Source organism: Taurulus bubalis (assembly GCF_910589615.1).
Source record: "Taurulus bubalis genome assembly, chromosome: 9".
Lineage (NCBI taxonomy): Eukaryota > Metazoa > Chordata > Actinopteri > Perciformes > Cottidae > Taurulus > Taurulus bubalis.
Window position 1 is genome coordinate 2,789,978 of NC_136597.1, and position 12,700 is coordinate 2,802,677.

The 12,700-nt window shown below is 43.0% G+C and overlaps 1 protein-coding gene across 1 annotated transcript; it reads left to right on the forward strand.

Moving 5' to 3' along the window:
- Positions 1–8: 8 nt before the first annotated feature.
- tmem231 (transmembrane protein 231) lies at positions 9–5,866 on the forward strand (the record flags this gene model as incomplete). The annotated part of the gene is made up of 8 exons (XM_079224351.1): positions 9–147; positions 533–699; positions 824–952; positions 1,696–1,839; positions 3,515–3,596; positions 3,752–3,843; positions 5,320–5,535; positions 5,622–5,866. 7 exons carry the CDS (start codon positions 9–11, stop codon positions 5,494–5,496), a joined length of 930 nt encoding a protein of 309 aa, XP_079080477.1. The 3' UTR covers positions 5,497–5,535; positions 5,622–5,866.
- Positions 5,867–12,700: the final 6,834 nt, after the last annotated feature.

The window sequence follows — 12,700 nt, forward strand, 5'->3', positions numbered from 1 at the left end:
AGCTCCCCATGGCGTTCTATGATGTCTACTCTCACCCGGCGTTGATTCGGTACAAAACGAGTGTTTGCACGAAAGCCACCCTGTTCCTGGTGGTTGTTCTGGGCCTCACCTACATCTCCCCTCTGCTCGTTGCCTACAGGAGCCACGGTACAGTGACGTCAGCTATAGGGACCGCTGCTATATTCATGTAACGTGCCGTTATTTAGTCTGTACACATGACATCTATTGCTTCTGTCCACCCGGGGAGAGGGATCCTCCTCTGTTGCTCTCCTGAAGGGTTCTTCCCTTTTTCCCTGTGAAAGGGGTTTTACTATCTTTATTTGGGAAGTTTTTCCTGACCTGATGTGAGGTCCCAGGACAGGGATGTTATGTGTAGAGATTGTAAAGCCCTACGAGGAGAATTTGTGATTTTGGGCTATATAAAATAAACTGAATTGAATTGCTTCTGTGACTTATAGATATATATATATTTTTTTTAATCGACATGTCTTGTAATGTGAACATTCTCTGTTTGACGTCATGTCATCTTCAGGTTTCTGGATCAAAAGGAGCACCTACGAGGAGCAGCCGGTGGTGCGGTTCCAGTACCAGACTCTGCTGGTGGCAGCCACCAGTACTCGGGGAGACCACGTGGCCTGGAGCACCTTCCCGCATCTCAACAACATGCTGGGGGCCAACCTGCGGATCCCTTCTGTCTCTGTGAGAACACGAGTGTCCTTCATAGTAATCACGTTAAATATTGGAGACTCGTCCCAGCAAAGCTACTTATCAGTATGCTTTTTCTTTTCTTTTCCTTTTCTGTGTGGGTGAACACACTCTCCAGGTGAGAGAGGACGACCAGAACCAGGACGGGAAGGCGGATCTCCTTGTTTTTCAACTGCAGCTGCCCCTAAAACCGGAGGAACAGGTGTACAGTGTCCAACTGCTGCTCACCTTCAGCTACAAGCTCCTTGTAAGTAACCAGGAGAGCACACCACACCATCAGGGACAGAACACACCACATCATCAGGGACAGAACACACCACATCATCAGGGACAGAACACACCACACCATCAGGGACAGAACACACCACATCATCAGGGACAGAACACACCACATCACCAGGGACGGAGCACACCACATCATCAGGGACAGAACACACCACATCATCAGGGACAGAACACACCACATCACCAGGGACAGAGCACACCACATCATCAGGGACAGAACACACCACATCATCAGGGACAGAACACACCACATCACCAGGGACGAAGCACACCACATCATCAGGGACAGAACACACCACATCATCAGGGACAGAACACACCACATCACCAGGGACGGAGCACACCACATCATCAGGGACAGAACACACCACATCATCAGGGACAGAACACACCACATCATCAGGGACAGAACACACCACATCATCAGGGACAGAACACACCACATCATCAGGGACAGAACACACCCTCAGCACAGACTATTCTGGCTCCTGCCATCAGGCAGACGCTACAGGAGTCTGAAGTCCAGAACCACAAGACTGACAAACAGTTTCTACCCGCAGGCCACACACACACACACACACACACACACACACACACACATAGCACAGTAGCAACATGCAAATATCTTGTAAGTATTCCACACCTGGCCTATCCACACCTGCCTCAGTCCAAAGTCCCGCTAAAGTCCAGTCTATGTCTTTGCAGCGGATGTCCACGGTGGTGATGCAGAGCCTGGCTTACGTGCAACACTCCTCTCCCGTCCCCGGAGCCAAGCTGTCGGTCAGCGGGGACCTGAGGCTCCTGCAGAGGACCCCGCTGCCCCACCGGGGCCTCTGCGACACGTACAACGTGAGAGCGCTCTCCGTCCGCCTGTTCTCCATCTCTGTTTTTTGGTGAAAAGGGGGCACTTTTATGAATCGGGAGGAGGCGGGTGATTGAATGGAAGAGCTGAAATGGGAGGCACATGTTAGTGAAGAGATGTAGTCTTCCCACAAATGTGCTTACAACTTACTTACAGTAGTGTGTAGCATTTAGGGAGATCTATCAGATCGATCAGAAACGGAATATAATATCCATAACTATGTTTTCATTAGTTTATGATCACTTGAAACTAAGAATCTGAGTGTTTTCATTGGCTTAGAATGAACCTTCTTATCTACATAAGGAGCGGGTCGTCTTCCCAGAGTCCTCCATGTTGCACCGCCACATTTCTACAGCAGCCCAGAACGGTGGTGCCGCCAGACCCCATCTGTTGCTCCTAAAGTAGTGTTATTATGGTATGGATTTCCTCTGAGCGAGGAGGACGGAGTTCCCACGCTCCTCCTGGAGAGGGAAGAGCGTCTCTCTCTCCGTCGTTCCTGTAACTGTAACACTGTATAAACTACTCCCTAACATATTTGCATTTGAGTATTGTTTATGCAAGTGTAAAAGTATTGTACATGCATTTATATAAATATAAAAATATAAGTAAGCAAATTTCTCTGTTATTACAACAGAAATCCATTTACTGTAGGGTAAAGAAACCCACACCAAAGATATCAAAGATCAAACTTTAAAAAAAGAGAATAAAGACAAAGATCAAATGCACGTTATTACATTCACTTTGTTCAAAGCTTTTGTCACAGTTGAGAAAGACCTAACTCTGGTCCAGCAACTCATTGTGAGCTGTCAGAACATGTGTGACAGGTGTGGTCTGGGGCTCACCTGCTCACATACCTGTCTGTGGTCTGGGGCTCACCTGCTCACATACCTGTCTGTGGTCTGGGGCTCACCTGCTCACATACCTTTACATCTTGGACAACTATGTTTTTCTTGGAGGCTAAATTTAGCGTACTTGGCTCCGTGTTTGGTGTCAAAGCGGCGACGTGAATTGTCTTCCTTCCTCACCGACACTTCCTCATAACACAGAAGACTTGCCAGTTTCTCTCCTCGAACAAGTATTCACTTTCCCATCTTCTTTAAATGTTCTTCCCTCTGCGTCAATCTTTCTCTTTTTGGACATTTTGGGATTATTTGTCGATCATTTTCACATTAATCACTTGTCTTTAGTTAAACGGCGATATGGAAACACGGCTTTCTCGCAGTAGGATGCCGTTCATTAGCGGGAAATCAATTTGCGATAGATGTAGTCTATGGTGACTGTACACTGTAAAGCAGCATAGACTTTAATTTTAAGACGATCATTTGCCTTTCAAGCTGTCGTGGGCCACATAAAATGAAGTGGCGGGTCTTGATTTTGACACCAATGAGCTAAAAGAATCCACCTTCCTCAAGTCTTACTTGCATAAAACAACCAACATCATCACATTGAAGGTAAACAATGCTCGCTAGCTTTAGCCGTATGTCTGCCGAGCTTTGTTAAAGACTGGTCACGCACAATGAGTGCACTGGCAGAGTGGCAGCAGGTACCCATACCAAATAATTAGATTTATTGCTATCTGGATTTAAGGAGAATTTCAAAAAATATTATATGCTTCTAAAATAAATTGCCTCCCTCAGCTTTAAGGTGTTTTTTCCCCCCAAGGTGTCGGTGATCGATGGCTCCAGCCCCTTTGCAAGTGCGTACGACCTTGGTAATATCATTCGGAGCTACCAGGAAAGAAACTGTAAGTTGACAAATCCTCTTCTTTGGTTCTCTGTGAGACCTTTGAGCGTGACTTTAACCGTACATATTTCACCCACTGCACTACACGTGGATATTGTATTTATGTCAATTTGACGGCTCTCACTTTTCGCTCTCTGTCTTTTTTCCCGCCCACAGTGACCACAGTGCTGTCCTGTCCCATGCCAGTCTGGACTGTGGGACGCGCCGCTGGCTCTCCCTTTCAGCTCAACGCTGAGATCCGGTACCCGGTGGAGGTCATTAGATATCCTTTAATAAATGCAGGAGGGTGTTATTCTTTTACATCATTTTCTATGACATAACTACACTTTATCTTAACCCCCATTTAACGCGTTCTACAAGTAATATATACATATTATGAATTGTTTATAACTCACTATACTGTAGTTGTGAAAAGGATTATAGTGTTTATTAATGTACTGTATTCATCAATGATCATAACGTCTCCGATGAAGACATATTTTATATTATTACAGCTGTGTTTTACTATATTGTTAATCATTATCAGTTTATGCAGCAGCCAGCATCTGGGTATCCACAGTCATACTTATTGACAAATACATTAAGACACATATCTGCATACAACTACATTAAAGTGGGTTATAAAGCATTTGTTACATGTTTATATTAGGGCTGGGCAGCAAACTATTAACGGTGTTAATTATTTGATTGTGCGTTAACTCGTTTTTTTTGGTGCTGCACTTTAAATCTCTCCCAGACGGCGTAGTTCAGACCTGGGCATCTTACGGCTCTCCCAGTCCGGCCCGCGTGAGGTCAATCAAAAAAGAAAAATAAATAAATAAGATGCACGCCATAAATGCAATACAACGGCACTGCTTTTACTCTGAAGGCGATTTATGTATGCGCGCGCACTTCCTCAGCCTCAGCGACCGGCTTGTTGCCATCAAACTGAAGCACGTCTTGTTCTGTAGTTTCTGTCCTCAGCGTGAAAGTTCAACCAAAGCTCAACCATCGTCATGTTGAGAAACAGCAGTCATGGGCAAATGTGGAATGCTCTGAGTGTGGCTAGAAGATATTGTTGCATTACTATACTATCGCTATACAGGCGCTTTACAAGTGCAAGTCCATTTAATGTAATGCTGAAAATACAATACTCAAGCTGTGCTCGGCTACATCCGCACAAAACACAGTAATTATGTGTTTCAGTGAAGTGTGTGTGTGTGTGTGTGTCTTGTTTCTGGAGAGAGAGAAATCTGTATATTTTACAGCACCTTTGCGCCGGACATTTGTTTATTAATGGAGAAAAAAATGTATAGATGCGGTGCAGAGATGTCGTTTTTGTATTTATTTTCTATTTATCCCTCCGAGATAATATATCCGTCTTTTGGTGCAGGAAAGTTCCCAATGAAAACTGCTCCCTGTGAGGCATCATGAGTAGCCAGGTATTAGTGAGTAGTTATTTCACCTCCATTGTACTGGGAGATACTTTGGTAAACAAAGCTGAAATAAGAGAGTTGTTTATTTAGCTAATATGTTTAGGTGAACATATACCCTCAGTGGGAGTTGTTCCTCACTCTTTTTATTGTTCATTAAGTCTTCAAGCTCCATCCATTTCACGCAAACATGCAGTGAAAACAGGCGCGGCCAGCAGAGCAAAGAGAAGCATTTGTCTGCAAATATTAGTTTGAAGCCATCGATGTTCAGGATGTTGCTGTGAAGTTATCCTCATCCTTTCTGCCTTAACCGTTCCTCCTGCCACCTATCGCCCTGGCTTCTGGGAAACCATCAAATTTGCCTGGATTCAATACGTCAGCGTCCTCCTCGTCTTCCTCTGGGTCTTTGAACGCGTCCAGAGATTTGTTTTCCAGAACCAGGTTCTAACCACCGTGGCCGTACCAGTGGGGAAAGCTCACCTGTCGTGATGCAGTGGTGATGCTTTGACCTCCGAGTATGGAAAGACAGTGAGTCACCAACACTGATGCTATGCTAATAGCCAGTTTAGCGAATACAAAACACGTAAACATTCTGACTTTTTTCCTCTTTCTAGCCTCATCACTGGACGAGTAATGAGCAACGAACCTCCCAAGAACTGTTCCCTCAACTGATCGGGCTTCATTTGATACAAACATGCACACATTCATATCAATAGCTATTTGAAGATATTTTAGAAATGACTTCCAGATTTGCTATATTTTTCACTATTTTTATGTTTATGACAACTTGTTCCAGGGATTAAAGAAGTTATTTGTGGATGAGCTCATTCTTTTTTCTTTCTTTTTTACTGTATATAGCTTTAGGGGATGAATAATAAAAAGATTTTTACATTTTAACGTTTGTCGTCTTCAATTGTAAGGATTTAATTTACTTTAATCTTTATCTCCACCTGGAGAATCAGGTGATCGCATGCGTGAGTGAGTGGGTGTGCACCTCTGTGTCTGTCCACGGCTGATCTCGCAATCCGCTGCAGGAAACTGGATAATGTTTTGGCCATTCATGGCTCTGTTGGTTGAGGTGACTCACACTTTCCCAAAACACCTTTTTATTGCCTGTTTTGTACTGCCGACCTACTTTAATTTTAAAGTGAAGATATTCATTTGCAATCAACAGCCAAGAAAACAGTTTGACTGGTTAATAATGCAAATCACGGTGCAAGTATGGCACAAAAATATCAAGCCTTTGGAATTTAGTGTCAACGACGCTCTTCTTTTATCGGTCCTTTCATAATTGTTAATATGTGACTGATTCATTTTCAACACCACATTCCTTCAGCACATCTGACCATTAAAAACAGATTGATCTTTGACTGAGAACTTTAGAGGATCGTTTTTTACTGCATTTTTCCATTTAAAAACTGGCCTATGAAATAATTGTGATGTGCTTAGTGGGAGGATAATCTGCAGCAGTTTCAAAGGCAACAGTCATGGTTTTCATTTTCTCTCTGACTTGCTGTCCCAGGACATGTTTGTTGGTATATGTGCATGGATTTGTGTGTGTGTGTGTGTGTGTGTGTGTGTGTGTATAGTTCTGGACCAGTACCACTGTATTAGCTCATTTAAGCCACTCCATCTGCCCGTTTGGGTTGGACCAAACAGTCCAGTCGGAGGCACACCCTGTTTGCTCAACGCCAGCGCCTAAAGTTCCCTTCGGCCCTTAAACATTTTGTCCTTTTGCAGCCGCCCTCTGTAGACGGACACGGTGCAGCTAGAGACATAGAGTACTATTTGGTATGTAAGACAACAAGGATAAAGGAGAGAATGAAGTCATGTTTGTGTGTTTATTGTAATTCCTGGCATTAAAGTGACAGCTCACCCAAAACCTAAAAGGAAATTAAACCAGTCACACGGTCTTCACTTGTCCTCAGTAACTGGGTCATGATGTCTGGAAAGAGACATCGCTGTGGAGTTTTTCAAATGAACTTTTTGGGGCGCACAATATATAAGCTAACATGCTGATGCTAAGCAGGTGTCATTTTTGTCATGTTCGGCATCTTAGTTTAGCATGTTAGCATGCTAAACTACAAACTACACCTGAGGCTCAATGTCATCAGTTTAGCTGGTGTTCGTTCATGGTTCATGTTCTAATTGGACCAAGTGATATTTATACTTGATGGTGCTCGATATATAAAGTCATGGGATCCCAGAAGGGAGTAGGCTTCATCCTCTGGGAACCATGAATGTCTGCGCAAAACTATACGCCAATCCTTTTCTTGTCGGTGTTGAGACCTCTCACAGCAGAAGTGAAAATGTACAGAAATCCATAGCAATGCATCCAATAGTTGAGAGATATTTAAGTCTTGGCACGCCTTAAATATCATCAGTGGAACCCACTGATTATCGTCTGTCTGTGTCATGGGGTGGTTCAAGGAGTGGACTCAAATGCTGATGCAACAGTTCAAAATGTAAATGTATTTGAACAAAAAACAAGAAAAGGCTTCAAAAACACTATATCTAAACAGAGAAGTTGACAGAGGAACGGACAGGTAACACACGAACCAACCAACACTGGGTTAAATACACAGGTGATTGGACACAGCAGGGAACAATCAGGGACAAGGCAGACAATCACCGGGGCAGGAAGTGCAGGGAAGACAGAGGACAGACGAGACAAGGACTCCATAATAAAACAGGAAACAAGACAAACTCACACCATGGCAGTCTAGTAGCTGGTTTGTTAGAATCAACTATAGTGACGTCACACAAACGGTTACGTGTGAGTGACTTTTGTTTAAACAACAGAGCACTGTATTCATTCTTTTTTTTACACCTTCCTGTGGTTTCAAACCGATTCCACATCAGTGCACCAGAGCAGAGGCATCTCCTCATCCAGCATTCACTGGTGACCAAAGAGCTTTGGCTTTGGCCTCAGAGAGCCGGAGAACAGGATATGAGTGTTTTTTTTTACAGGATGCATCCTTTTTTTTTTACCAGGTGCATCCTTTTTTCAGTGTTGTGGTGCTCTGGATGAATGATGTGATCAATAGCATTCCCTTCCAGTTCAAAACAATGTCTGGAAGAAGATACGGTGGCTGTTTACGGTCGCTTAGCAACCTGCCTCTGCACCCTTGAAAGTTGGGCACAGTAGACATGCTGCTAAAGAATGCTACTCTGGACCTTCCTGACGTTAGAATGTCCCCAAATCATTTCAGTGTTTTGATCGAATCTCCCAACCGCTCCTCGACATTAGCTTTCTCCGGGCGTTTCAATAGCCTCATGTGTATCAGAAGTGGACGTAGTCACCGTAACGCCAGCCATTGGTTTGTGGACTGCCGCTCTGAAGCCCAGAGGTCGGCATTTGTGCCGTGGCCATCTTGTCTTCCCACTTTAACTCTGCAACCAGGATTGACACAAAGGGGTGGAGCTTAGTGCACCTGCATGCTGAGTAAGACATGTTTAGACGACCAACATGATTACTATTAACTTTCATGAAGTGGAAACACACTGTGACAGGGTTAAAGTTGTCAGACCACTCCCAGACCAGACCACCCTGTTAGCGACTTGTCAATCACAGTAAGCCCCGCCCTCAAGCATCTAAATAACCATAATGTACTAAATGAACATCATGCTGTATTGAAGAAGACTTGAAACTAGAGATTGAGACATAAACTCATGTTTACAATGTTTACTGAGGGAATAAATCAAGAGAAGTAGAGTCATTTATATAGACTTCTATACAACATAACTTTCATAACATTGAAACACGATAATGATAATTATGAACAACATTTTAAAGTAGATTGGGCAAAGATCACAGAAGATGATTTATTGCTTTACAAGTCACAAACTGATAAGAGCCTCGGAAATATTTATATACCATCCATCCATCCATCCATTATCAGCCGCTTATCCGGGGTCGGGTCGCGGTGGCAGCAGGTTCAGCAGGCCGACCCTATTTATATACTACTTGATGCAATTCTGTGTGGCAACATTAACTGTAAAAATCTTAGGCCAGGATGGAATGAATATGTGTCTGAACTCCATATAGAGGCAAGAGAAGCTTTTAAAAACTGGGTTTTATCAGGAAAAGCAAGACATGGTCCAGAGTGAGAACACAAGAAACAGGCGAATGCTAGATTTAAATATGCTGTGCGCTTTATTAAAAGAAATGAACAAGCCACAACCCCTCCAGCTAGACCTCCGTCACTGGTTCTAAGTGCTTTGACGCAAACACCGAAGTCAAAGCGCCGTGCCCCTCCCCCGCCTCCACAACATCTCCACAACATCCTCTATCTCCACGACCTGATAAAGACATTGGTTGATATCTTTTGGGTCCGGACTACAAGGTTAATGACACCACTGATTATCTCCAGGAACAGTCGGGCCCTGTATGAAGTTAACCTTCTGAATTCCTGTCCTGACTTATCGAAAAGGAAAGGTGAGGCTGCGAAGAAACATTAGTAAATCTGCAAATTTATCCAATTTAACATTAATTCCTCGTCAGCCTGTCCAAAGAAATAGGGCAAATATAGTTTTAAACACATTAAACTTAGCTTTATTAAATGTCAGGTCTCTGTCAGGAAAAACCTTTTTAATCAATGATTTCATTATTAGGCACAAACTTGATTTTTTGTTTTTAACTGAAACTTGGTTAGACCAGGATAACAGTGCAGCTGTTCTTATTGAAGCAACACCTCCCAACTTCAGCTTCATGAGTGAAACAAGAGCGCATGAGAAAGGAGGTGGAGTTGCTATTTTATATAATGAGTCTCTTCAATGCAAGCAGATGTCTTTTGGTCATTTTACTTCCTTTGAATATGTGGCTCTCAATTCCACGCAAGTTTTATTCCTCAATATTTACAGACCACCTAAATACTGTGCAACCTTCTTTGATGAGTTTACTGAACTGCTGTCTATAATCTGCATTGATTTTGATTGTGTTGTCATTGTTGGTGATTTTAATATCCATGTTGATAATCCCCAGGACAGAGGGTCTATAGAGCTATGTGGTGTCCTTGATAACTATGACCTGACTCAGCATGTGACAGGTCCCACCCACAACAAGGGGCACTCTAGACCTTATCATCACCAAAGGTCTGGACATTTCCAAGGTTGCTGTGACTGATGTTGCACTCTCTGATCATTCCTGTGTTTCCTTTGAGTGCAATCTCTCTACACACAAATGTCCAAACCAAGGTTGTGACAAAGCGTTACATCACTGAAAACACCAGTGAACTATTTATTCAGAAGTTCTGCTCCACACCAGGCCTCTCTTGCATCTCAGTCAATGAGCTTGTGGATGGCTTCAATTCTAAAGTTAAAAATGTTATTGACGCCATTGCACCCACTAAGGTGAAGGTTGTCTCGGGTAAGAAAAGATCCCCTTGGAGAAATGCCACGCTGGTCAGAATAGAGAAAAGAGAGGGTCGGAAAGCTGAACGCAGGTGGAGAAAAACTAATCTCCATCATCACTGTGGTATCGATAAAGAGAGACTTCACAATTATAATTTGGAACTTAGAAACGCAAGACAGGCCTTCTTCTCTGACATCATAACCAAAAACAAAAACAATACACGCGCCTTATTTGCTACCGTGGACAGGCTAACAAACCCTCCGGTGTCGGTAACGGATACGCTCCAATCCACCTGGGCATGCAATCAATCTGACTCCTATTTTGCTGATAAAATTCAGAGAATTAGACAAGCAGTCGGTGGCTCCACACCAACCACAGGATATGTGTTGTCCCCATCTTTAAATAGCATCCATTCAAATATCATGACTCAATTTCACTCAATTAACCAAAGAAGCCTAGAAGACGTTAAACAACATCTGAACACATCCTCCTGCTGCTTGGATATTCTACCAACACACTTTTTCAAAAATATTTCACACTGCATGACCGCTGATCTTTTACAAATTGTAAACACATCCCTTCTCTCAGGTGTCTTCCCACAAGCCCTAAAAACTGCAGTTATTAAACCACTTCTAAAGAAGGCTAGTTTAGACCCCGAAATATTAAAAACTATAGACCAATATCAAACCTCCCATTCTTAAGTAAAATAATGGAAAAAGCGGTTTTTCAACAGCTGAACAACTTCTTGGCTGAAAATAACTGTGTTGATGTCTTCCAGTCCGGCTTTCGTCAGCACCACAGTACTGAAACTGCTCTTGTTGAGGTTTTCAACGACATCCACTTAAACACAGACAGTGGCAGAACCTCAGTCTTAGTATTACTGGATCTCAGTGCTGCATTCGACACGGTTGATCATGACATACGACTAGACAGACTGAAGTCTGGGTAGGACTCTCTGGCGCAGCACTTAACTGGTTTGAATCCTACTTGAAGGACCGACAATACTTTGTGTCGGTAGCTAATTACACATCAGAGCTGACTAGGATGACATGTGGTGTTCCCCAAGGTTCAATACTTGGGCCTCTCCTGTTCAACATCTACATGCTTCCACTGGCTCAGATTATGAAAAACAACAATGTGTGTTATCATAATTATGCAGATGACACACAACTCTACATAACTATATCACCAGGGGACTATAGTCCCATACAAGGGCTGGCTAAATGCATTGAAGAAATCAATAACTGGATGTGCCAGAATTTTCTTCAATTAAATCAAGATAAAACAGAAGTAATTGTTTTTGGTCCCAAGGACGAACGATTGAAAGTCAGCGCTCAGCTTCAATCACTAATGTTAAAAACCTCAAACCAAGCCAGAAAAAAAGATTTTATAAAGGAAAGATTTGCATAAAACTACATAAAACACAGGTGAAAACAAAATTACTTCACGAAGACAAGACACATAACAGATTACAGATAGCGCTAGTTTTCTGAGGAATGAATGGTGTAGTTATGGATTCAGACCTCAACCTGAACAGCCATATCAAGACAATTACAAAATCAGCATACTACCACCTGAAGAATATATCAAGGGTTAGAGGACTTATGTCTCAACAGGATCTTGAGAAACTTGTCCATGCATTTATCTTCAGTAGACTTGACTACTGTAACGGTGTGTTCACAGGTCATTTCTCTTCAGGAGACTTGACTACTGTAACGGTGTGTTCACAGGTCATTTATCTTCAGGAGACTTGACTACTGTAACGGTGTGTTCACAGGTCATTTATCTTCAGTAGACTTGACTACTGTAACGGTGTGTTCACAGGCCTCTGTAAAAAGTCAATCAGGAAGCTGCAGCTGATTCAGAACGCTGCAGCTGGAGTCCTCACTAAGACCAGGAAAGTGGATCACATCAGTCCAGTTCTGAGGTCTTTGCACTGCCTCCCTGTCCAACAAAGAATTGACTTTAAAATCCTGCTGCTGGTTTATAAAGCACTGAATGGTTTAGGGCCTAAGTATGTTTGTGATCTGCTGCTACCTTATGAACCATCCTGACCCTCAGGTCGTCTGGGACGGGTCTACTTTCTGTTCCAAGAGTCAGAACTAAACATGGAGAAGCAGCGTTCAGCTTTTCTGCTCCACACATCTGGAACAAGGTCCTGAAAGCTGCAGGTCTGCTGAGACCCTCAGCTCCTTTAAGTCCACATTGAAGACTTTTCTGTTTGCTGCTGCCTTTAACTGAACCAGATTCAATTACTGCATCTCACTACTGCATTTTATTTCTTAAACTGCACTGCAACTTTTATTCAACTTTTATTTTTTATGTTGCTTTTTCTACTTT